Source organism: Trichechus manatus, unplaced genomic scaffold (assembly GCF_000243295.1).
Source record: "Trichechus manatus latirostris isolate Lorelei unplaced genomic scaffold, TriManLat1.0 scaffold00106, whole genome shotgun sequence".
Classification (NCBI taxonomy): Eukaryota; Metazoa; Chordata; class Mammalia; order Sirenia; family Trichechidae; genus Trichechus; species Trichechus manatus.
The window spans coordinates 6954190-6981653 of record NW_004444042.1 but is presented as its reverse complement, the minus strand read 5'-3'; the positions used below and the strand labels follow the sequence as shown (position 1 = coordinate 6981653).

Sequence of the window (27464 nt, the reverse complement as noted above, 5' to 3'; positions counted from 1 at the left end):
AGTTAAGCTCTCACGTTAGAGACGCATAGCTTTCATAAAACAATAAACATCAAGAATCTTTAAAGTATACAGTGCATGATAACTTTAGAGGCAGCTCATGGGCTAGTATGCAGGTTAATATTATAGCAAATAGCAACTGTAATAATCAACAATTTGAGAAGTTTTCTTTGCTACCTGAAATTAGGTAAGTATTGTATTTTTATGCAAATAACGCATGCCTTCTACATTTGTTTGCCAACCATGCCCCTCCCCCATCGTAAGCACGCTAATTTTTTTTTACAGCAACATGTAAAAAAAAATTGGCATAGCAGTGCTTATGAAAATATCTTACTGGCAAAGGGCGCAGTTGGCAAACGTAGAAAGTGCGTGTTATTTGCATAAAATATGGTACACACGATTTAAATCAATTTGTTATAACGTGTATTTTTATAATTATTTTGAGAATCATAATTAGAATTACTATATGATTATATATTATATTATTTGCCAAATCCTATACTTGTCCTGATTATGGCAAAGATGTGATGGTAAGAAAATGCAACATTGCTAGTATTTTTTCTGCTTATTGTTAAAACACCCAATTAATTCCCAATACCACTGTAACAAAATCCTAGACAAAATACAGTATTACCCACAATAACATATTTTCTTCAATTAAAGTTAAGTGAAGATAGTGATTTTAAATATTAGATTTAGGGGCCCTATTAGGCATCCAAAGTCCTCTAGGGCTCAGTTACTAAAACGTATGCATAAAAAATGTAATGAAAGTTAAAAGAAAAAAATTATGAAGAATTTAATTCATCAAATCACCATGAATCATCCAGAAGAAAATATTCCCTGAGGGATATATCCCAGTTCTATTAACAGAATGTTCTGATTTGCGTGAGGTCAGATCAGATTGCATCTTCCAAATAAAACCCAACACAGAGATAGGAGCAGCGGCCCATGCATGGAATTTATTGTGTGCTACTGTTTATAAAATACTCGTATAGCCCTGCACATGCATAATATTTCCAACTGAGACAGGAGACCATACAGGGTGCACTTTCTGGCAAACAAAACAATAGATGGTTCCGCTGCCTGGAGCTCTGAGTTGTATTCCAGGGCATGAGGGAAGCAGGCCACCAAAGTAAAGGAAAATACCAAACTGCAGTGGCAATCGATACAGGTCAATAATTGTGAAAAATTAGCACATGGTTCCATTTAATTTAACCAAGCAGTTCTGTAACTATCAAAATAAAAATTTCAGCATGCAGTCTCGACTTTTATACTTCCACTAACATCTGAAAGATTGAACAGAACCATTGCTTCTATGCTGCATTGCTTAATCAAAAACACTTCCAGAACATTTTTAAAATTTCCTTTGCATTAAAACATAAAAATGATAGTAAGCCAGCAGCAAATCACCCTGGTGGCTATTTAAGCAACTTGAGTACTCATGATAAACTAAAATTTCTCATAACATCTAGGTAACCTATACATGTCGTACCTGTACATCATAGGTCTATATATTAAATATTTGCAAAATGAAAACATGCATACACAAAATACATCAAGTTTTACAGACATGATTTGAATTAAAATTTACTTTGACAATGTACAAACTTCTTTTAAAGTACCTTAAATGAGTAATTCTGTAATTCTTCATAATTTGGAAATTTAGAAGTTTTCTTCTTAAATCTCTGGGGTGTAAATTTCAAAAGATCTGGGCAAAAAAGATCCTAAATTAGTTTTTGGATTTGTGTTCAAGTAAGAGAGTTCTGCCTAGAAATAGGTTATGCATTCATAATTGAAAAATACCAACACTATGTTACAGAATTAGCCACATTTAAGAACTCTAGACCTGAGGTCAGCATTTTCTATAAATGCCAACTGGGTTTCTTAGCATTTTGCCCATAATTCAAAATACAGCTTAGTAACCTCAGAAATGTATTTTAAGACCATGCTAATTCATCCTTTAAAGACATTTCATGGAAAGAAAAAAAAGTCCACATTAGCTCTTAGAATTGTATTTGAAGTCATAGTTGAAAAACAAAATCTAATTCTACTGAGGGGAAAAAGAAATCTCATTTGTAAACTTAAGTGTGTGAACCACAAGCATAAATGGAGGTATAGACTTCCTCCACTGGTAATTGCCCCAAGCCCCTTGCTCTCTGCTCTCCATCTTGGCAGCGAAGACCCAAACTTATCAGATAATACATGTCCCAGGGCCCTCAGGCCTCCATCCAGGGAGGGGCTGGGGTCTCAAAAGCACAATGGTTTCTCCAGAGGGACTGTGACATTTACAGTCAACTTGGCCGACCCCTCCGGCTCCTCGGGTGATTTGTCCATTTGGGGCCCGAGATGTGAGAGTCCCTGGGAAGCCGTGGGTCACTGGGCACTATGGTTGCCAGTCCCGTGGTTCTCAGTGGCATGTGCGGTGTTCAGAGAATTGAAACCATCTTGCTGTACAGCATCTTTCCGGGGTGGCATTCTCTCATTGATCCTATCCAAACCCTTTGCCTCTTCAAAACTGCAGATTCTATGTGGTGGAGAGAATCCTCGTATTGCTTAACAAAATGCAAATTTGATAAGTCAGTAATTGAAAAACATTTCTAAGATTTCAAAAATATATTTAACAATTTTTAAGAAGAGAGAAATTAGCTGTAAGTAGCAATACTTAAATCTTTAACTGAATCCTACCCCCATTCCAGATTTCCCCTTAAAATGTGAAATGTTTAAACCCAAGTAGAAGCATGATAACTTCATAGATGACAAGCGTTACCAGAACTTTTAAAAAAACACAAAAACAACCCTCCCCAAAGTCAGCCTCCAGGCAATGGTCTCAGGGTTTCCGTCTGACCTCTACTACACCAATTATGTCCTACCTCAGACCCTAAAATCACCAGTGACTATCACGGTAAGGCAGCAACAAGAGTAGGGGCAAGTGAGGAGGCTCAACAAAGTTAATCCTCAACATACAAATCTGTACCAAAAGCTTGGGAGGAGAAAGAGGTCAAGTTAAGTTAAACTTAATAGATCAGAACTATCCCGGAGGTCAAGGTGTTATCACCCCATCACCACCAATATGAAATGAAAAAGGTGGGAAATACCTCCTGGAGTTAGATCTGTGTTTGGCTGACAGCAAACAATATTTTATAGTTTAATATTTTAGGAAATGTCTTCCTTAATTCACTGGCCATAGACTACATGTTCTTTGAAAACCCAAATCAAAATAAATGGCAATCCTCCTCCAATTGTTATGGTTTCTCATTCCCTTTATCTGGAATGATGCATCCTCCATTATTAAAACGTTCATAGAAAAGATTTCCGTACTACTAGTTATAATCTGGTTGCTTAATATGTGCAATCCCTGTGACTCAGAGTCTGTGCACGTGAACCAGACACATGGCTGGGGCAGCAAAACATTCAGCAATGTGTAATATTAAGCCAACATATGAAATACATAAATACCATCTTATCAGCAAGCTATAGCCCAAACTGCAGCAAAAAGAAAAAGAAAAAAAATCCATCATAGTGACAGCTCCTGCACTCTCAGGTGCTTTACTGAAAACGAGTAAAACAAACTCACACCAAATCTACAGGGTGTTTCACTTAGGAAAAAAAATTCTGAGTAGCAGAGAATCATGCAAAATATGGAATAAATTTCCATTTGCAGGGTCAGTTTAGCCATTTCCATTAAAACAGGCAACTTTAAATGCTTTAATATATAGTATAACATGCTGTTCTATAAAGAAAACAGGAAGATCAAATGCTGGTTGTATATTATATTAGGAAAGGGAAAAAACCAGACTGTCACTATGGACATCAGTCCTGTTTTAAAGAAAAAAACAAAAGGAATGTGACTGCTAAACTTGATGAGTCAGTTAGTCTGATTCATCTTGGGATGTGCAAGCTAGGAGTAAGATACACCCACAGGACATTCTCTGATGCCCACCCACACACCACAGATCTCTGCCCAGCGCAAGGACTCTGATCGTACCTTTTTCAGCCTCAATTGCCTCAACTGTGGCTGTACAGAAGTGAGCAGAGGCATGCAAAATGAATGAGAGAGATGAGAAGGGTCATATTGTACAGCAGAAAAGGCAATGATCACTTAAAATATCACAGTATCCCACACTACATCATCATTTACAACTTAACATAAATGTACCCGTATCAGAGAGCCCCATTTAATCTCCCAATCCCTGATGCAGCACAGTTTACACACAGCACTATGACAACATTGCTCAGAGCACAGAACACATAGACCTATTTGTAAACACAGAAAACTCAGCACCCATGCAAATGCACTGCAGTATTAATTACCCATCTTGATTTCAGTATTTTGATGGCCTTAGAATTTTCCAACATGTTTATTATATCACATCCACCACAATCACAGGGCAATTTTCTAGAGTGAAATTATGACAGAATTGCAGCAGAAAAGCAAACAGGAGATTTTTAAATTTTATGTCTAACTGAAACAATACTCATCACCAGTTGGCTCCCTAAGATATAAACTAGAAGGGGTCAGCAATGCTCTTCCTGTCCCTTCTAATTCACTGGGCAAAGAATAAGCTGCAAAAGCTGGCATGGCTACGATGAAATTTAAAGAGAAGTAAACTTGGTGAGCTATTCTAAGTAAAATAGTTCTGTAGCTCTGTTCTTTGTGGGGAACCTGAAAGGACCCTTATCTACTAGACATTGTTTTCCGTTTTAACATTGATGCTCCTAAAATCTAATGATATTAACAACAACTAGTCTTAAAAAAAAAAAATCGATTTATATTCAGTTTATCATGAACTCAAAATCTGCCTCAGGCACTAACAGCCTGCACCCCTGAGTCAAGAGAGAAAGGTTACTGAGTGTGTGTTCAAGTTCATTTACCAACTAGAGAGCAATCAAAGGATGGAATGGAGACTTACAGGCAATAAATACTAATTATTTCATGATATGGACATACATACAAGCCATATAAATGAGAAATGTATTCCTGGTATAGCTTGTCACTGGCCCATTTAGAGAATCTCAGCATACTTATAAATTTTATATTCAAAGATTCTTTTTTAGCTCATTTCTGGGCTCAAACTGTATAAAAAAGTGCTCACATCAAGGACATAGACCTAAGATTGCAGAGAACAATACTGCCTCACCCCATTCTCCATCTTTTCCACAAAGTGCAGAATATCTGTAACAATAATGTCCCTTCCACTTTGCTTATTCTTCAGTAAGGTGAATGAGAATAATTATTTCTGAGATTACCTTTGAGCAGTAAACATGCTTTAGAAATAATAAATTTTATCCAAAGCAGTTATTAATGTGAAAGGACACTGAAGAATCTAAGGAATTAAATTACACTAAATTAGAAAAGGTTGTTGATCTTACTTAATCAGACGGTAAAGTGAACTGGGACCCTAAAGAAGCAGGATGAACACTGAATAAAGAAAGAGTTCATATTTCTTAACTGTTAAATTGTATTACAAATCAAAGCGGACACCCTTATTGTATACCCATAGTATACAATCACTATTTTAAAAATCTAGCCCTGTACCTTTGGAAATACTCTTGTACTTTCCTCAGACAGAAAGAAAACTTCGTTTGATAAATGACCTACCTCTACCTGATCAGCACTGGCACTCCTATTCCTCAAAATGTGGACAATTTTCCTTATAATTTAGAAATTTAATGGGGAAAAAATAAAAGTGGCTTCAGAATATGTTTTAAAGAGCTTGTGATAACACAAGTGACTTTATATGAAACATGTCATAACATAATAAAAAGTGCTATCACTAAAAGAATTGGTATCTGATTATATCAATAGTAAAAAGTTTGTTAATAAAAATTCTAAATTATGATATATGACAGACAATAGACTTCTGAAATCATTCTATGGGCTTTTAATTTTACATGTAAAAGCACTTCCTAAGCCAAATTATATTCTCTGCTCTTTCTTGAGATCTCTAAATGCCCCTAAATACTTTCCAGAATACATAATGGGTATCACACTCAAAACTGCATACCACGTCAAGCTTGAATGCTTAGAATTGAAAGATGGTCATTTGAAGTTTAAACATTAAACTGGAAAGAAAAAGATCTGAAAACTGCAAAATTCTATCTGAGAGGCACTATTTCTCCTCTATTTGTTTTCAGTTATATAGGGCATTTTGATATGGCCTTAATAATCTGAGTATAGTTCTGCCTCAAACTGTGTTCCAAAAAGTACTACACAGGATGTATAAATCATCAAGAGGAATTTCATATTAGTAAAATAGGGTAGGCCATATATTTGTCCATACAGGCCCTGGTGACAGTAGCCTTACAGGGATATCAAATTTCCATGAAGAAAATGCACATAAAATATGAACATCAGATCCCTCTAGTAGAGTAATTTGTAAAAACACTTGAGAGATATCATATAAATTAATTTTAATGCTATTAAAAAGATAATTTTTATTTTCTGATAATAGGTTTGAGGTCTTAGAATTGTAAAGCTTCCTTTTTGCAATACTTAATTCTCAGTTATTCACACTGACATCAGGGTACAAAACTACTAAATTAAAAATGTTAGATAATTTTTAAAAAATCACACAGAAGTGGCTTTTGCATGTGTTTTTTGTTTCAAAATAGGTTTATCTTATACTAAGGAAATCACTTCAACCAAATGCTCAAACCACACTTTTAAGAGCCACTGTTAGCAGAACTAGGGAGCTAGCTAGTTTCCCAAATTAGACCCCTTAAACTCAGCTCCTTTCAGTAACTCACTCTATGCTGGGAATAGACAGTCCCTTCAGCAAAGCTGCTGTTTTTCAAACCTTCCCTGCAGCTGAGGGTGGTTTCCAAGTTGGAGGACTGGGCTTCAGGCTGCATGCAAATTAAGAATAAATAGAAGTACTGAGCCGTCAACAAAGCATGTAATTAGAAGGTGCTAACTGTGAAATCTGAAAGCAAGGTTTGCTGTGGATACCACATAAAAGTAATAATATATCCAAGGATAACTGAGAGACAACTGTCGTGTAATTTATTTAAATATGATATTCTTTCAGTTCCATCTTTCTTTTCTGAGCAAAGAGAATTCTTTTTTTCTACTAACATTTTTGCTAGCTTTATTGAATATTTAAGGTCTTCTTAATTTAATAAACATTCATGAATGTCTTTTTAGCTCGTTTCTCTAATATTTACAATATAATAAAAAAAAAATGGAGGGCAGAGAATGCAAAGAAAATCAGAAAAGATTTTTTTACTTAAAAAAAGAAACCCCATTCAGAATGAAAATTTAAAACCATAATTTCAAAACATAGTTGTACTTCTCACATATACCAGTGGTGGTAGCAGACAACACAATAACATATAAAATAGAACACGTATAGGCTACAAGTAAAAATTATTTGTCTACAGGAAAAATTATCTTTATTAAAAAGCATTTATTATGGGACTGAGTGTAAAGAGACTGTGGGAAGTCAAATGAATTTAAATTTATTCAAAAATTTAAATTAAAATTTCCTACTTTCTTTCCCTTTAAAAAATTCACTAATTACAACACCAAGAAGAAACTTAATCATGACTAAGGAAGACATCAGATGTGTTGCTGCCTGTTTTAATAGAATGACCCCTGGAGGGCTGTCAAAAGTGGCTACAATAAAACATATAAATTAATGTTTTTCCACATCACATTTTTTGCTTTCCAATCACAGGGTGGAAAAAATCTAGACTTTGAGTTACTATGTGTGGTCTATAACATTCACATCACTCTCTTGTATTTAATCTGTAATGGGCTTTCAAAAAAGTTACCCAGTATTTACACAAATATTTACACCAAAAAAATGTTAAGTTTTATATAAATATAACATACCAAGGGTCCTTCATAAGATGTTAACCAATTTCTCCTCAGAAATTCTGTACTTCAGAAAGTTTTATATAAATATATATAAAATACTCAATGAGCCAGATTACAGAAATGCTTTATGTATAATTCTTTTTATTTTCATGCAAAATAAAGGCACACTTAATAAACACCCTTCCAATTTTGACTTACAGGATTTAAATTCAACCCCTTTATAACAATGACTTAATATCTAATGTTACATGCATGTTCAGAATGCACAAAGTACAGCAACAAATGCAGCAGACCTCAAAACAAGGTGCTACAAAGTTGCTTCTACATCAAAAGACAAGTGTCTGAAAGAATAGTTCAATTAACATATTTTTACAGACATACAGCTAACCTAAAGAAAGACAGACAGATTTAGGAAAGCAGCTACATCTGCAGAGGAAGGAAACAGCATGTTACAGACAGTTAATTATACATAGAACATTTGACAAACACCACAGAAAACAAACTTTGGTATCATTTACCAGGGTACAAAACCTTGCACAAATCTTTGGCAAGTGAAGTGCATAAGTAATGTTCTGGGGCCCAAGCAGATTGTTAATTCTAAAATTAAAGTATTTGAAGTTTCCAAGTGAAAAAATAAGTATAGTCTAATACAATTACATAAATTTCAAAAAATAAAAAGCTTGGAATTACATTCCCATTTTTTAATATGTATATCTCTGATTCACATTCTGAAGCTGAGGCTTTTAAAAGAAAAGAGTGCATTAGACAAATAAATAAATAAATAAATATTTCAGGCGTTATGATATGAGCTGCTCCCATATCATTTGATTAAAAAGCTGAGACTGACCATTATTTTCAAATGAATGGAACAGCCATTCTATCAATTTGCTGCCCGGGTCAGGTATTAATCAGATACTGCCTATCATGTAGTACCCTGCCTGTGTCAGCTGCTAAGACAGGAACTAAAAAGCAGAAGAAATTCCCTGCATGCATTACGTGTTTTGCTAGCAAAAGAGTGAGGTGTGCCCCAGTCCATTTGAGGCACAGCAAGTTGTATAACATCATTACCACTTTGCAGGGTCTGTCGTCCTCCAGCTAACACTCCACTAGGCAACATCCCTGTGGGAGTCAGGCCCTTGAGTGTCAGCACACTTTCACTCTCCTCCCTACAGCAGAGAAATATAATAAATAGAAGATACCTTCAATAAGTATTTACTTTAAAAGAACAGTCTAAAAGATGTAGGCCATGTATATAATTTATGACATTCTTTGTTAAGACCATATTTTCCTTAATTCAAAGACAGAGACGTACATTTTCTTATATTCTAAATGTTTTATTATGAAGGTGTGCCTTGCAGCTAAGGCATAAATTTTTTTTCCTGAAAAGCTTTATCAAGTATATGGTAAGATTCACCATAAATGGGCATCTTACAACTGAGATAACATGGTATTTCACAAGCTCTGAAGTTGAAATGTCTGATGTAAGCCTTTCTGCAAACAATTTTTTTTAAGGACTGACCCACTCATGTGTACCCTTAAACCTAGTCTTCCTCAATTAATCCCAGAAAGATAATGTGTGGCTCCAGCAAAAGAGACTTCCTATGAAGTCCTTGCTGAGCAATTTTATTAGGAATACTCTAAGTGTCCCCTCTATCTTATCCTGTTCTAATGTTCAAGGTGCAGACCTTTTATCACAGAAGGACAAGAGTTATCAAAGGTGAGCAAGAATAATCACAAGGGTTAAAGAGCCTAGTTTCAAAGGAACTTGTGTTCTCTTCTTCAACACATAAATGTACAACTAACTTCTTTATGGGACGAATGCTACCAAAATGCTTCTAGATGTCAAGCAGGACTCCCCTCGTACCAAGCACAGTAAAAGTAGTTTCTGCAAAACAAATAGCCAGGAAAATGTATCATTACCTGAGAACAGAGAAGACCCTTGCCATCTTGCCAATTGCTCGAATTTTGTTTCTTATGATTTCTTTCCGGGCTGCAGCTGAACCTACTTTCAATGGAATAGATAGAAAGAAAGGCTCAAGTTTAGGGTATCCACACTTGCATTATTCTATTAGTCTGTTCCACGCTTATCTGCACCAACATCAAACCCCCTGCCATCAGCTCACATGGAGAGAACTAGATGAACTCATGCCAAAGAGCTTCTCACTCCCTCAGTGTTTAGCTCAGCACTGGTCTAATACTGGGGTCTGATACTAATACATATGACAAGTAATCCACAAACTTTATGACTCTCAAACTACTGACTAGTCAGTGAAACAGCAAAGGGAAAGAAACTTCAGCCCAAACTGCATCACAAACCAGGTAACAGAAAAACAATCAGTAACAATTCTATAGACTTTGTTTAACTCTCATGGGAGCTTATGGCATGCAGACTAACAGAAAGAATTGGTAACAGCCCTGGAATCCTCTGTTTCACTATCATAAAAGCCTTTGACATGCAGGCTAGAAATATCCCATCATACTATGATAGAATAAGCTTCCTTGTTCTATGTTGGCCTAAAAATAATGGTATGAAGGGACTACTGTGCAGGTGACCCTAACTAAAGACCATACCAGCATTTGAGCAACAATGCACATCTCAACCTCATGGACTAGGTGTCCCTCTCTAAGGTCATGCAATGATATACAAGGTCTTACATCTCTAGGTGAGTGTGACACAATAAAGGTAAGCAATGAGAAAGAACCCTTAAGAAACATGGCTGCTTCATCTCTCAGGGGTTAACTGTGTGGCCTATCACTGATACAGAAGAGACTATATCAAAATAACTGGATCCTTGGCTGAAAAAAGACTCAGAGGTTATATCTTCCTTCCCTTGGCCTCCAGAAAGAACAATATTAATCTCAGTCCTGTTACCTCATATACAGCAACTAAAATCACTCTGGCTGCAAGAATGTGGTTTCTTAGAGCTGTGCATCAACCAGGGCTTTGAACCGGTCGTCTGGTTTGAACCCCTGCTGAGAATTTGCATTTCTAACAAGTTTCCTGCTAAGAATTTGCATTTCTAACAAGTTTCCAGGAGGTTATACATAAGAATCACCTGGATATCTTGTTAAAATGTAGGTTCTGATTTAGTATATTTGGGGTGGAAATGCAAATTCTGAGCAGGAAACTTATTAGAAATTCAAATTCTCAGCAGGGGTTCAAACCAGAACAAACTGGTTTAAGCTCTGGCTTCAACATGATGAAAACACACATACGGAAGCACCGTGGCTGAGGAGAAGGTTAAGGAAAGGCTAAAGACGCTAGACCAGAAGGGGCCTTAGGTATACAGAGGTCTGCACAACCTTAAGTCTTCTGGGCTAGAGCATCTCATTTAAAAATCAAGCAGCCCACACATACATATAATTAAAAACTAAGACGATGACTGGACCTTACTGCAAAGAAACAGAAAAAGAAATCCAACTTCAAAGATGAAAATAAAAGACATATTTTAGAGAAAATAGGCTCTACAACCATGTTTGACACTTCAAAGAGTAATATTAGGAGCACTGAAGCTACAGGTTTTAACAAGTCCAAAACTGTGGGTACCATGGCACTACACAGTTATTTTTAAGATATCAAAAAAAGATCACTAAAAACCTCAGAACCATAGAATATCAGAATTTAAAAAAGACATTAAAGATATTGCGTAGTTCAGTCTCTTCGTTTTATAGACAAGGAAACTGAGTTTAAGCAACTTGTCCAAGGACACAAGGTAAGTCTTATTTTCTTTTCTAATAAATTTAATATAGACATTTTGTTATAAAACTGATAGGATTTTTAAAATAGCTAGACTGGGGTGAGGAGTAGGGGGATGGGGGAGGATGGCCATAACGAGGTACATTCATATTTTCAGCCTTTATTTATGTATCTGTAAAACCAAACAATATGTAAACTATACTGATTTCAAATGAAAAATTCATTGGGATATAAAAACACTGTACAAATCAGGATTTTAAATCGGTCTACAAACACGTCATGCATAATATTAAAGTAAAATGTCCACAGTAAAATCACTTTGGGGAATAAGACAGACAATCAAACACCCCTAATCATGCAGGGAAAAGTACAAAACATTACAATAAGCAAAAGAATGAAATTTAAAAACAAGAGGAATGAAAAAGAGGGAAAAATATCTCCATGCACAGAAAGACAGATATCTTGGAATATGACTTCTAAAAACATCAAAGACTAACTCAGGTAACTTAAACTAAATTTGCACAAGGCCCAAGAGGACGCTGCGTAAACAGTACTCAGTGAATGTGCTAACTTACATGGACATGAGGATAACTTATGAAGTCATATTTCAAAACAATTTTACTCTGTCTGGTCTGTACCTTTTTTATTGCCATATATGAGCCGTTCTTCAGATGGAGAGTCCAGAAAAAAGGAAGTGAATGATGGAGAAAAGGTGGTTGAGACAAATAAAAAGATAGAGATTTAACTTGGCAGTGGTACTGAAGAATGAATGTAGAAAGAAAGGGAGAAAAATGAAGGCCCTCATATTTGAAAAACCGAAAAATGTAGTACTGTAGAATCTGGCGAATAAAGAGGAATGCCACTGGGTAGAGTTCTAAAGTAGAGATTTCTTAAAAGATATGTGTTCAGAAGAAACTATGGACAGAATGTCTATAATATTTGATGAAAGTAGACATAATTAGGGACAGAAAAAAAAAACACGTGAAAACACATAAGACTGATAAAAGACTGTGCTAACAACAATCGCACATTTATATTGATATGACTTAGGAAATGTGTCACCCATGGAAGTATGTTAAGTGAAAGGTAATGACACAAATGAGATACAAGTTCATATGCTTCTTCAAAATCGGCAAAACATCTGCAAAATCTGTAGTATATACAGAGAAATGTAGGTAACTTTATAAACTACCTCAGTGGAAAACCTCACCCACTCCCAATAAAGGAAAAGCTAAGCCTCCTACATTCTGCAATAACAAGAGTAGAAGATTTCTTGAATGTGAATTGTAGAACTTTTGCATTTTACTCAGGAGCAACAATATGTGCTTTCTGTTCCCAATCCAATCTGGAAGTTTAGGGGGACATCTTTTTGCAGAAATAGCAACAGATTGTTTCAAGCAAGTAATAGCTCTAGGAGTGGGCAGCAAGGATGGTTTCAATCTGAGCTTTCTATATCCTCATTCTAATGCTGAGATACATGATTCCATTATAGGAAATTCAAAGTTTTATTTAGAAAACTGTAACACATATGGATTATATATTTCCTTTACCAAACTCAACACAAAAGATAAATATCTGAAATGCATTCTAAATATCACAGAAATCAAGTGGTGAAAAATTCTTTTATGATTAAATAATACCTCTAAAAGGGATGCTATGTGTACTTATACATGCAAATTTTTGCCTTTAATAACAATTCCACATGTACATTAAACAATACAGAACCAAAGATTCATCAATTAAGAATAAAGAGAGTCTTATTCCTTTTACCCAGTTTCAGCCTCAAATGTACAAAAACTACTCTTTCCTTCCTGCCACTGGGATATCTGCAATCCTGCTCTCTCCCTTTCTCCACCGAAAAGCTAAACCCTCCTATTCATTCCATCCTTACTCTTCTTCCACAGCAATCCCCACTCCACTAAGTTTTCTTTCTAAAGTCAGATTTCTTCCCAGCCCTGGGTCATAGGATGGTTCCACTGCTGAGTAGGAAAAGGGGAAGGAAAGGACAGACAGCATGCCATCATGGTTAAGGAAAAGGAGAAAAGAGGGACAGAGTCAAGGGGAGAAATAAGGGAGTATGAATGAGGAGGGGAAAATAAGCCTGGTTCCAGTAGCTCTTTTTCTTACTCCATCCTAAACCTTAGATCTATCATAATCTCCTCCCCTTTCCTTCACTCTCAATGTTCTTTCTCTCCCAAACCACTCTCATTCCTCCATGCAAACTCTCAGACTCATATTCTTACAACCTTCTTGGAGTTCCTGCTCCTAAGACTCGGTAGTGGAAGGGTGAAGAAATGAAGAGAAATTGCACCTGCCATGTTGGCAGTTAAGGACCTATTTCTAGTATTCAAAGCTGGAACTCAAGGTAATTTCCCATAGAAACATTGTCATAAATGGTGCTTAACAATTTTAAAAAGTACTTAAGAGTGGGAAGGAATTTTGATCCTCAGTTTTGATTTTCTCAGGTTATAGATGAGAAGATCTGGGAAGCTAGATGACTTCACCAAGATTACACGGCTAGCATAAGGGTTAGGTGACAAGGCACCTAAACCAGCAATTCTTTCACTAAACCACATTGCCTCTTATGATCAAATTAGATTCATCCTTGGAATGCAAGAAAGATATAACAGGTGGATAAATAAGCATAATTTATCATATTGATAGGAAAAATATTAAAAATATATACAATCTTCTCATTAGAAGGAGTATAATAAAATTTTGTATTTATTCCTGATTGAATCCCAAGAAATGGTTCAGGGTCTATCATCACATAAATCATAGGTATCTAAAACCAAATACTAAAATTAGACTTAATAAGGAAAGTTTTTTTCTTTTTATTATAGGAAGATGACTAAAGCATTACTTATTTCTATTTAACACACTATTGGCAGTATTAATCATAATTTTTAAAGAATAAAAAAAAATAAAAGTAAAAATGTAGAAAATAAATAATATCAGTCTTATGCCAATGACATATTTTAAAACGTTAAGGAAAACAAAATTACCATAGGAAATAATTCTGCTGATCCAACTGTTGGACATAAGATTAACCCACAAATATATAATGTATTCCTTTGTACAAAGTTAGAAACTACATTAAGAGACACAACAATTGTAATAAGAATATAAAATACTGGAGTATTAATTTAACTTGGTAATAACAGATTTTTTTTTCAGAGAAAGACAACATAATCTTAAATGAAAGGAGTATGTATATTACATTAAATATATCATGTGGAGTAATTATATTAAATGAACTAATTACATAGGGCAAGAGATTCTGGTCTTGGTTGAGAAAACTAAATTAAAAGTAAAAACAAAAACTCCCTAGACTTAGATATAGTGTAGTACCAATTAAAATTCCCACTAGATATTTCACAGAATTTGACAAATTAACAGAAAATTTCATCTAAAAAAATAAGTAGACTATGTGCCAAAAATTATTTTGGTCATTATCTCAGTACCTACAACATTATGAAGTAGGTATTATGATGACCATTTTGAGGATGAAGAAACTAAGGCTCAGAAAGGTTAAATAATTTGCCTGAGGCTAACCAGCTACTGTAAGGAGCTAAAATTTGAACTCAGATCTGTTCTACCAACAAATAGTAACAGCATAATGGGGAAAAGAAATAATTAAAAATATTTAAAATTTTTATGGAAATGATAGATATGACTAAAAACTTCTATAACATCAAAAGGAGAGAGAATCAAATTAAGGAAAAACAAATATTACTCATGAAAGTTTATTATCTAAACAAAAAAAAAAAAAAAAAGAATGGATATAAATATACTTATTTCAGTTACTAACGAAACTCCAAGCCAGAGTAAAATCACATCTCTGACTGCCACCAACAGAAGGCAATAGGAGACACTTGTACACAGTTCCTTTGAACTTTGAAAAAATGGGCTTATGACAGTGTTTAAGAATCAAACCTGTTTGTAAGTAGAGAAATTTCCATATAGTTTTTAACTTAGATTTTACTTGTTAACTGGTCAGTTAAGATGGACAGTTTACACAGTCAGAAAAGCAGATAATTTTTTTTTCTTAGAATCAATAGAAATAAAAGAAATGTAAATTTAACTAACTGTAATTTATTACCATGTAGCCAAGCAAAATACGTAAAAATAACAAAACTCAATGAGGCAGGCCTACGAACAAACAGGTCTATGGACACACTTCTGGAGGCACTTTGTATTGGTCCAATTCTTCTGCAAAGCAATCTGGCAACTCACAGCTAAAATAATGAAACTTTTAACATACTTCAACTCTTGTCATTCTCTTCCAGAAATTTATTCCAAGAAGGAAAATAAAAGCTATTGTACAAAGATGTTTGTTACATTGCTACTTATAATAACCCAAAACCAAACCAAACCCGTTGCCGTCGAGTTGATTCCAACTCATAGCGACCCCATAGGACGAGCAGAACTGCCCCATGGAGTTTCCAAGGAGCGCCTGGTGGATTTGCACTGGTCAGCAGCTGTAGCACTTGACCACTACACCACCAGGGTTTCCACTCATCATAAGGATATTTAAAAACAACTCAAATGCCACCCAATATGAGATTAACTATGAAAATTAAAGTATTTTATTTACTTTAAAATATGCAGCTATCAAATCTTACTAATGTGTAGACCATGTTTCATACATGGAAATATTTATATACTGATTATAGCTATGAAAAGACTACTAAAACAAAGATATGAGGGGCATGTGGAAGGAAATAGAGTTTTAAGCTTAAAATGTGTTTACCTTTGTGTTTATCTGCTCTGTGGATTAAGTTTTAAATAAATATTTAAATTAAAAAGTTTTAAATAAAAATTTCAAAACTAAACTTAAAGGAAAATTTTGTTTCTTTAGCATAAATTTATGCCATAAATGCACAATAACAAACGTAGGTTTGTTAGCTTACATAAGAACTAACAACCATGTATAACCTTGTTTCTATGGAAAAAGTGCTTTCTGAATTCCATACTGAACTAACAAGTGGTCTTTTAGAACATAACCACTCATAAGTTGGGAAGAGCCAGCTTTGGTGTTTGGAAGGTTGGAGTAAAAGCAATACTGGGGGGCAGGTATATTCATGATGCAATAAGAACACTGTAGAGTGAAACAAAAAGCAGTTCTACTCTCCCTTCTCTAAGCAGTGTTCATATTCATGAACACCACAATCCTTTTAGTACTTTTTAATTTGTTTTCCTTTTATTTTTGCTTCCAAATTCTTTTTCCCAAAATTTATCTTCTTCCCCATACTTCCAGAAAATAATTAAATCACTAATATTATTTTCAAAAATTTTAAATAAGCAATATCTAAAAAAAAAATGACTTATCACTTATCAAATAGCATAAGCTACTTAAGAGCAATAACTATTTTTTCAAATTGTGCATATTTGAGCTAGGCAATTAAAGGATACCATTTCATGATAATAAAAAAAGTAAAATGAATAATCATACCATCAAATTGGTCTTCACCTTCGGTCATTAGTTCATCATCAGAGCAAATACTCAGAACATTTACCAACATTTCTGTCACTAATCAAAAAAAAAAAAGTTACACATTAGTGACCATATACAACTGTCTATATGTATACACAGCAACCAATCACAAAAATAATCAAGTAATTTTTAACACAAGATGACTAACACATTCTAATAGCAGAAATGATAAAATTTTAAAACGTAAAGGCTTTTGAAATGAAGGAAATTCAGTGGATAGCAAGTCTGAGAGACAGATATTCTTTATGGTCATTCACAAAAATTAAAGCCTCCCAGAGATAAGAACAGAGATGAATAACATCTGAATGTATACATTTAAAATATTCATTCATGGATGATACAGGTCTAACTATAAACCAGGATTAAGGAGAAAAAAAAGTCACAGCACAGTTCCATTGTTTCAAAAAAAGTCCCAGGATTCAGTCTTTTAAGAACTGGCTTCAGCTACTCCCCTGAAACTTATTTTTAAAGATTCCTAATGACTAACAATCTAAACCCATGGCTCTTTCTTGGGCTTAATCTTCCTTGACTATTCTATGTATTTTTTCCTTCTCTTTTCCTTTGGTTCCCAGAATTGTAATCTTTTGGTTTTCCTATTATTTAGACCACTTTCCCCCTTTTATCTTCTCTAGGATTCCTTCTTCTTCCTGACCCCAAAATTTGGATATTCCCAAGATTCTCCCTGCAGTTCTTTTTTTATGCTCAATTTCTTGGTGACTCCATCCACTATCATAGTTTCAAGTATTACCTCTTTGAACATGATCCAAAATCTGTGTCTCTAGTCTTGACCTTTCCTTCAGACTCTGGATTTCCTTGCTGGTTTTATTACCACTGTCTCAAACTGTTCGTATATTGTCTGTTTTCCCTATTAGAATACAACCTTCATGGGTGCAGGACATTGGTTTGTTCACCACTGTATCCCCAGAGCCTAGCACAGTGCCTGGCACATGACAGACACCAATAAATATTTGACAAATGAGTAAATTAAATAAGAAAGGTAGCAAACATATTTCAATTAATAAATAAAAACGCCCATTAAACATTAGCTCTCAGGCATCCTGGTGGCACCTAGAAATGAACACATACAAAATAAAACTCAATGCCCCTACAAACCCGTTCTTCCTCCTACAAATTTATCAAAAGCACACCATATGTCAGGTGTGGTGCTAGGTGCTGAGAGTCAGGTATAAAAGGCACAGTCTCTATCTTCATAAAGCTTATTAACCAACCACAAAAGAGTGATGAGCACTATGCCGAAGGTATGCAATTGTATGCATAACACCAGCAAGTCAGGGAAGGCTTTTGGTAGATGATATTTGAGAAAAATCATGAAGTAGGAGTTTTCCAGGTGGAGAGGGCAGATAAGGCATTCTAAACAGAAGTTAAAAAAAGTATAAAGTAGACATACAGATCAGTGGAATAGAACTGAGAGTCCAGATATAAAACCTCGCATTTAAAGTCAACTGATTTTTGATAAGGGTGCCAAAACAATTCAATGAGGGAAATAGTCTTTTCAACAAATGGTCCTGGGACAACTGTGTATCTACATGTAAAAGAATGAACTTGGGCTCCCACTTCACACAATATACAAAAATTAACTCAAAAAAGATCAAAGACCTAAATGTAAAAGCTAAAACTATAACTCTCTCAGAATAAAACATAGATGTAAATCTTCATGAGTTTGGATTAGGCAATGGTTTCTTGAATATGACACCTAAAGCACAAGCAACAAAAGAAAAAACAGATAAATTGACCTTTATTAAAAACTTTTATGCTTCAAAGGTGTCTTAGTCACCTGGCGCTGCTCTTAACAGAAATACCACAAGTGGATGGCTTTAACAAAAAGAAGTTTATCTCCTCACAGTAAAGTAGGCTAAAAGTCCAAATTCAGGGCGTCAGCTCCAGGGGAAGCCTTTCTCTTTCTGTCGGCCTTCTCATCAATCTTCTCCCCGACTACTAGCTTCTCCATGCAGGGACCCCAGGTCCAAAGGATGCACTCTGCTCCCAGCACTGCTTTCTTGGTGGTGTGAGGTCCCCCTGTCTATCTGCTAGCTTCTCTCTTTTAAATCTCAAGAGATTGCCTCAAGATACAATCCAATCTTGTAGACTGAGTCCTGCCTCGCTAACACAACTGCTGCCCATCCTCTCTCATTAACATCATAGAGGCAGGATTTACAACATACAGGAAAATCACACAATACTGGGAATCATGGCCCAGCCAAATTGATACATTTTCTGGGGGACATAATTCAATCCATGACATTAAGACACCATCAAGAAAGTAAAATGACAACCCATAGAATGGGAGAAAATATTTAGATTCATATATCTGACAAGGGATGTGTATCCAGAATATATAAAGAGCTCCTACAACTCAATAATAAAAAGACAAATAAAACATTTTAAAATTTGACGAAGGATTTGAATAGATACTTCTCCAAAGACAATATACAAACAGCCAATAAACATGTGAAAAGATGTTCAACATCATTAGTCCTCGGGGAAATACAAATCAAAACCACAATGCGATACCACTTCACACCCACTAAACCCATTGCTGATGAGTTGATCCTGACTCATAGTGACCCTATAGGACAGAGTAGAACTGCCCCATAGGGATACTCACTAAGATGGCTATAATAAAAAAGATAGATAATAACAAATATTCACAAAGATATGGAGAAATTGGAATCCTCATACACTACTGGGGGGATCTAAATGGTGCAGCCATTTTAGGAAACGGTTTGACAATTTTAAAACGATTAAACATAGAGTTACCATTTGACCAAGCAATTCCACTATGTCTATAACCAAGAAAAATGAAAACATAAGAAAAATGAAAAATAGGTGAATTGTACATAAATTTCATAGCAGCATTACTCACAACAGACAAAAGCAGAAACATCCCAAATGTCCATAAACTAATAAATGCATAAACAAAATGTGGTATATCTGCAAGATGGAATATTACTCAGCCATAAAAAAGAATAAAGTATTGATTCATGCTTCAACATGGATAAGTCTTGAAAACATTATGGAAAGAAATCAGTCACAAAAAAGCACATATTGTATGACTGCATCTAAAATAAATGTCCAGAAGAGATAAATCTACGGTGACAGAAAGCAGATTAGTGGTTGCCCAGGGCTGGTGGAAAGGGTTTGGGGGAAATGGGGAGTGACTGTACCCAAAAAACCCATTGCCGTCGAGTAAATTCCGACTCATAGCGACCCTACAGGACAGAGTGGAACTGCCCCATAGGGTTTCCAAGGAATGGCTGGTGGATTTAAACTGCTGACCTTTTTGTTAGCGTCGAATGTGTGTTTCTTTATGGGGCTAATGAAAATGTCCCAAAATTGATTGTGATGATGGATACACAACTCTGTGAACGTACTAAAAACCACTAACTTACGTAATTTAAATAGGTGAATTGTATGGTATATGAATTATCTTCAAAAATCTCAAAAAAACCAAACCCATTTTCAATACTCTGAAAAAAAACAAACCCGATTCCGACTCATAGCAACCCTATAGGACAGAGCAGAACTGCCCTGTCGGGTTTCCAAGGAGTGGCTGGTGGATTCGAACTGCTGACCTTTTGGTTAGCAGCGAAACTCTTAATCATTGCGCCACCAGGGTTCCATTTTCAATAAAGCTGTAATAATAATAAAAAAGAAATTGTATGAAGGCATGAAACTTAAAGAGCCTAGAACATTCAGGATATTAGCTGGCTGTATTATGGCTGGAGCATAACGAATATAACAGTGAAAGGCAGGAATTGAGACTAGAGAAAAAGTAGGGAAGGTCACTAAGGGCTTTGTGTGACAGGTTAAAGAACCAACTATATCTTGAAAGCTACAGGGAGCCATTTATGAGTATCAAATAAAAGCTTTTAAGTAAATAGAACTTTTTGTCCAGAAGCTTGGCTGTGAAAGAAAGGCGAGGAAGTCACAGCATAGAAACAGCTAGAAAATACAACAGATGGGGGAAATGTTATTTATTTTTCATTTAAAGATCAAATAGATTGAACAATTTATGAAAGTGCTAGTAGAGAGAGTTTGGAGATATAGAGGACCTGGAGAAGCAAAGTTCCTGAGGAAGCAGAAGAGTAGTGCAATCTAGAGAAGAATTAAAGTTAAGCACAGTTTATAGAGGAGGGGGAATAGTAAGTAGAAAACATTCCCACTAGTGACATGAGTTTTCTCTGAGAGAGAAATAGCTAGAAGAAGAACCATTTAAGAAAAAAGATGACATTTAGAATATCTCCGGAACTGGGAAAGGAAACAGACTAGGGACATAAAGGATGTTTTGAGTACTACTGGGAGCTCAGATAATTCTGAAAATCAAGGGGTAGCACCAATTGCTAAAGTTATATAAACGTCTCCAGCAGTGCTCTATAGCCTGGCTGTAGGAATGGAGACAATGGGTGGCTGGATTTTACTAGGGCTAAGATTTATAAGACAAATGAAGTAGAAAGACAAGACAGAAAGGAATTTGAAGGTATTTTAAAAAGGAAAAGAAGCAAAAAGGAATCTTGACTGGGGAGGAAATTACATGGTCAAAGGCCTAGAGATCCCAATGAGAATAAAGAGCAGCTATAATCAAAGAGAGGGGTTGCTGCAGTAACAAGGGGTTTTCATCAGACAGTGTTAATAGTACCATTGCGATGCAATGGATTACTTTCATATGGCCTTTCTCACCATGGTCTTGTAACTCCCACCAAATGATTGGGTGGGACTATGCAAATAAGGTATCTATGGCCCACCAAGGGGATTGGACAGCTTAGTAATAATGAAAATAAGGTGCATGGCACCCTTGTGGGAGTGGGGCCATGTAAATAAGGTGTATGGAACCCCAACAAGGGGATTGATCAGTTTTGCCACCCCACCAGGCTTTAAATGAGCCATCCCAGAGGCAGAAAGGAGGAACCTCACTACCACCAAGAAAGAAGAGCTAGGACTGAAGCATGCCCTTTGAACCTGCAATCTCTTCGCTGAGAACCTCCTAGACCCAGGAGACAAAGACAAAGAGAACTGTAACCCTGGAAATGGTGAGAGACAGCGAGGAGCAGCAGCAGGGAAAGGCGGCAGGAGAGGCAGCAGAATCAGGAGACAGGCAGGAGATGGCATGGTGGGCTTCCTGGCTCACAGAGTGAGAAAGCTGAGTGCCTTCAGGCAGGAGAGTGCCTCAGGGCACTTGGCAGAGCTAGGCTCACCGACCTATGCAGCAAGAGAATGTAGCACCTTTGAACAGGAGGCCGGCTGACAGAATGGGGTGCCTCCAGGCACTCGTTGGCGGAACTAAAGAGCTTTGTAACACTTGCGTAAGCAGCGCAGAGGCTGGGTCGGGGGGCTGAGGGGCCCAGGGCCAGAGAGAAGCCTGCCTGCAGGCATGGCTGAGAAGAGCCTCTCCTGATCAAAGAACTATATCCTGAGACATCCCTGATCCTTAATTGTAACCTGTTACTTCCCTAATAAACCCCATAACTGTGAGTATGGTCTGTGAGTTCTGTGGCCACTGCAACAAATTATCAAATCCAAAAGAGAAGTAGAGAGTGCCATGAGAGGGACAGCTGGTGCCAGAATTGGTAAAAAGTTTGGAGGGTGGAGGTATGTCTAGCCTCCACCTCACAGGAATCAGCCTTGGGCTGTTGACCTTGATTCTCCATACCCCTTGTCAAGTTAGAGGAGGTCAGATGCCCCTGCCATGCCATTTTTACAACCATCATTACCAGACTCAAAACATCCAAGTCATCTTCAACCATTCCCTCCCCTTAAAACATACAATCTTGTTAAGTCCCACTGATTCTACTTCTACAGTTTTTGAGTTCTCCCCTGCTCTCCATTCCTAATGCTTCAGTATGTTGCTCCTTAACTTCAGAACAGATCTCTCAACCTCTAGCCTTTCTTCCATCCAGTCCATCTTACCAGAGTAATTTTTCTAAGTGACTATCATGGTCATATCATTCTGTTTCAGTGGCTTCCCATCATTTATCAAAGTTCCAACTTCTCTGCGTGGTGATAAAAATTCTCATGATCGAGCCAAGACCTAATTTTTCATTCATTTCCTACTAATGTTCTTCATATATCCTACTCTCTAATCAAATTGAACCATCCAACATTTGTCAGAGACTTTATGCTTTCTTGCTTTAAAGTCTAGGCTTGGGAAGTTCTTACCTAGAATTCCTTTACCCATATCTACCATTCTCCAAGCCCCAGTTCAAATACTAGTTTAATCTCTGACAGAAATAACCTTCTCCTTCTTCTTAATTCCTATAAAACTATGCTTATACTTCGAGTAGAGTGCTTACTACATTACATTTTATTATCATTATTTATATATCTTAGGTCTCCTATTAACAGGCAAAGACACATATCTTACTTATATCTTTGTATCTTAAGCAAACTCTCAAACAACAACAACAAAAAATCCAGTAAATGAATAAATTATAGATGTATGAACTTCAATGGAACATCACACCATATTGGTTTCTCTAGAACACAAGTTCTTAAATCGGGATTAATAAACCTGAGAGGGTTAACCAATTCACTTCAGATCTATGAACCTACTGAAAATGTTGTTTGTATGTACAGATGTACGTGCATTTGCACATAAATTTTTCTGGGGCAAAATAACTTTCATCAGATTCTCAAAAGGGTTTCGTATTAAGAAAGCAATAAATGTTTTCAGGTATCGTTATTTAAAAAAGTAAAGTGTCCTTATCTTTGGAGATACATTCTAAAATATTTATGGATTAAAAAGATAGCTGAGATTTGCTTCAAAGTAATTGGGAGTAGTGGAGTAGTGAATGACATATAAATGAAACAAGATTGGTTATAATTTGATAATTGTTGAAGCTGAGTAATGGGTACATAGGAATTCATTATATTATTCACTCTACCTTTGCATCCAACGTAAGAACTTAAAAATAAAATAAAAAGGGGGTTCTTAGTCTGCAGAAGTTTAAAACATACTTTCATTTAAGTTTAGGGTTAACCAAGTCTCTCAGGAAGCCTCTGGCCCAGGTTAGTTGTTTCCTAGCAACCAGATCAGAGTTAAACTGAATTTCTAGAAGTGGAGCAAATGAGATGTCACTTGCTGTTTTTTACACCAGAAGAAAATTTCATTAGAATCACAAGTAGTTAAGCTATCTGAACAGCTAACATGTACTAACATGGTAAAATAGGCAGAGTTTGAGAAAATTTTCTTACTGCACTCAACTTTGGCTAGGATTCTATTTGCATATAATATTCAAATCTGAGCTTCACATTTTTAGAATGATGTGAATAATTTAGAGAAGAGCCACAGAAGAACAACAAAAATAGTCAAAAGGTTAGAATACTTCCTTACATTACAACAGATTCAATGATTCAGAGTGGCAAAAGAACCAAAGATCACTTAGTAGCAGACTTCAAATGTAGGAACACAGATAGAAATCTACTGTTCTTCATCTTCACTCATGAGGAATCCATAGCAATTAGACTAAATCTTATCATCTCTCAAAAGGAGTTGGACTACATGACTGTTAAGTTCACTTATGAGTTTGAAAACTCTGGTAACCTGGTTTTGGATGGGTATACAAGTTGAGAAAAACTTATTATCACTATTTCCTTCCTTGTTTTCACACTCATAGCATAGATATTTAGATTAGGCACCAGTGAAATATTTCCTTATTGTAGAGGCACCAGAGAACTAAATTAGAGAGAATCTACGAAATGTCCATTTTTCTCCTACCCTATCCCTGCCACCCCCCACCGTATTACATTAAAATAGTTAAATTGCAGTCCAGTCTGGAGGGAGACGAATGAGCAAGATGGATTCTTAAATTCCCTTTAGCCTGATGATGCTATGATTGAGCTATTTCTCATATCCCAAAGATAGAAGGTTGTAAGTGTAATGCATCCCTTGCACCTAAGCCCTTAACTGGTCCCCTTCTCAAATGCTAAAGTTGGTAATTCTATCTCCATATTAACTTAATGTTGGACCTACTGAGTAACTGACAAAGACCAAAGGCACTCTGCAGAAAACCTTTTAAACATACGCAGTTTAAGTATTAACTCTGAATTTTAGAGCCAAAAACTGCCTTTGCAGAAGTGACATATCTCATACAGAAAGGAACATTTTGTAACATAGAAGAAGTGAGAAAAAACAGAGGGGGATACAAAACAAAATGTTTTACAATCACGTCTGCACTCTCATACTGTTATTTTCCACATATGGAAACTGAGGCATTGCTTTGTGAAAAAATTAACACTACATGGAAAAGAAGAGTATGATAAATAAGGATATCCTAAGAATTCTATAGAACTAGAAACAAAATTTCTTAAGTAGTATTTACATTCCCTTAAAAAGCTTATTAGGTATGCACTAACAGATATTCCTCTAAATTATCATAAAAGTATCATCACTAAAATTCTTTACATATTTCTGATATATGAGAAAAAATACTAAGGTAGAATCTGAATTTCTCTTGGAATACAGAGCTGACATAAAATGACTAACACTGTCAAAAAACTAGGGCTATTAAATTCTCCCACGAATTGCTCGGACATCCTGAAAAGTGGTATTAAATTATGCAGAGGGGTCCATTCTGAAGCAGAGCTATCCCTCCTTTCCTTCATAAAAGATTTAAGCTAAAGAAAAAAAAGGAAGAAAACCCAACAGCTGAAGACAACATCAGGCTATTTATAAGTCTTCTCCCAGTCCCCCAGACACCCTCACATGGGGGCTGTAAACAGCTAACTAAAATATCTTTGAGGTTCTCATATCCACACTCACTGACACAAGCAGAGCTGTACCCACAGTGAAACCTGAATTCTGTTTCCTCTACCAAGTATGTGCCTGCAATAGTAAACTGGAGTAAATGTGACAGAAATAAAACAATTGTTTTGGATGTTTTTCTGTTTTTTTCTTTTAATAAAAATCATACCTTTTTCTCCAACAAATGGTAAAGACCACGTGAAGACATCCATAAAATTAGGCAACCAGTAAGGATGTGGAGAACAATTAAACTGTCGAATATTCATCACATTATTTTCATACTTTAATACAGCAGCTGCAAGATAAGTTTGAATGTCAACGTTAAGAATTTGCCTTCAGTGCCAAATGTATAAAACACATCAAAATAGAAAAATATCCTTTTAGGGGGAGGAGGGTTGAGGAGTGAGTGGAATTAGGGATGGTAGAGGGAGGTAGGAACTCATTTTAGTAATAACAGACTTTTTTTTTAAAAAAACACACTTTTATATAGAGCTATAGACAGATCTTCACTCATTATTATAAATGAAATTTACATATTCTTTATAGAGTCCTCATTTTATTTTATAATCCAATGATGAACATGCAGTTTTACTAAATCCAAAATTGTGAAAATGCAATTTTTAGAGGAAACACAGAATGGCAATGAGCAATTTTCTAGGTTTAAAAGTTCAAACAAGTTGGAGGGACTTAAGAGGGTCTTTTCAGCTGCAGGCAACCTGAAAAGGATAGCTGAAAGGTAATTAAGCAAAAAACAAACAAACAAATAAAAAACCAATTTGAAACACTTTATGAATCAATTTATTTCATTTAAGATGGGAAGTCAGGTGAAACTACTACAAAGAAGTATTTTACTTCATTTAGAAAAAAAAATTCCATTAAAATACCAAAAGAAAAAATATTATAGCCAAATAACCCAAAGGTAACATAATTCATCTCAATTGCAGATATCTAATGTTTCAATATGTTGCTATAATTAATATCTTAAATTAACTGACATAGATTTTAATCATGGTTATGTTATTTAATGGAACACGGGGTTAGAAGAGCTGGATTCTAATCTAGGCCACAGCACATACTAGCTGTGCAATGCTGGGTAAATTACTTAACAAATCTGTTTCTCATTTAAAAAAAGGAAACTAATATATCCAACCCTGCCTACCTCAGAAGTTTAAGATCAGCGAATGTATTTCACATGAAAGCACATAAAATTATAAAATGCTTTGTAGATATTATAATAACTATGTGGTTTTATATATATATATATATATTCACTTTTAATGAAAAGCACTGAAATGTATATGTTAAATTCTAAAACTTGTGGTTCTGGCTACTAGACAGTCAAAAGTAATCCTGCTACATGTTATCATTTACTAACTTTATACATACATGTAATCTTCCCATGAGAAATAAAAGTATTTTAAATTTAGCCTCAGAAACTGTGGGCTTTGACTGATAGCAAGTTTTCAGATCTCACTTAGTAGGGGAAAAAAAGAATCTAGAAAATTGCCTTAAGAATGGAATGAAACATTACAAACATAACCATACCACGTAATCACCCAAATTATTAACATTATTTACGTCCAGACTAAAAAATACCAAGAAACATTTAATTTTGACAAGACAGATTCAATGGTTTAAGGTTCTTTTCTAAGGACTAAGAAAACTGATTCCTTAACTTTCTGACAAAGGACAACCA

The 27464-nt window shown here is 35.6% G+C and overlaps 1 protein-coding gene across 6 annotated transcripts in view; it reads right to left on the bottom strand.

Moving 5' to 3' along the window:
- Positions 1 to 930: 930 nt before the first annotated feature.
- The window catches only part of PPP3CB (protein phosphatase 3 catalytic subunit beta), a 48195-nt gene continuing 21661 nt past the window's right edge, over positions 931 to 27464 (bottom strand). For 2 of the 6 annotated variants that reach the window (XM_023737680.1, XM_023737679.1), the window contains 6 exons: positions 25938 to 26063; positions 16969 to 17046; positions 9737 to 9821; positions 8885 to 8982; positions 3983 to 4012; positions 1688 to 2549 (listed from right to left, as the gene is read on the bottom strand). In XM_023737680.1, the coding sequence (XP_023593448.1) occupies positions 2371 to 2549; positions 3983 to 4012; positions 8885 to 8982; positions 9737 to 9821; positions 16969 to 17046; positions 25938 to 26063 (596 nt within the window). In that variant the 3' untranslated portion in view covers positions 1688 to 2370. Of the gene's footprint in view, positions 2550 to 3982; positions 4013 to 8884; positions 8983 to 9736; positions 9822 to 16968; positions 17047 to 25937; positions 26064 to 27464 lie in introns of all 6 variants that reach the window. The other 4 variants (XM_012557513.1, XM_004383228.1, XM_004383229.3 and 1 more) reach the window with 4 other exon arrangements.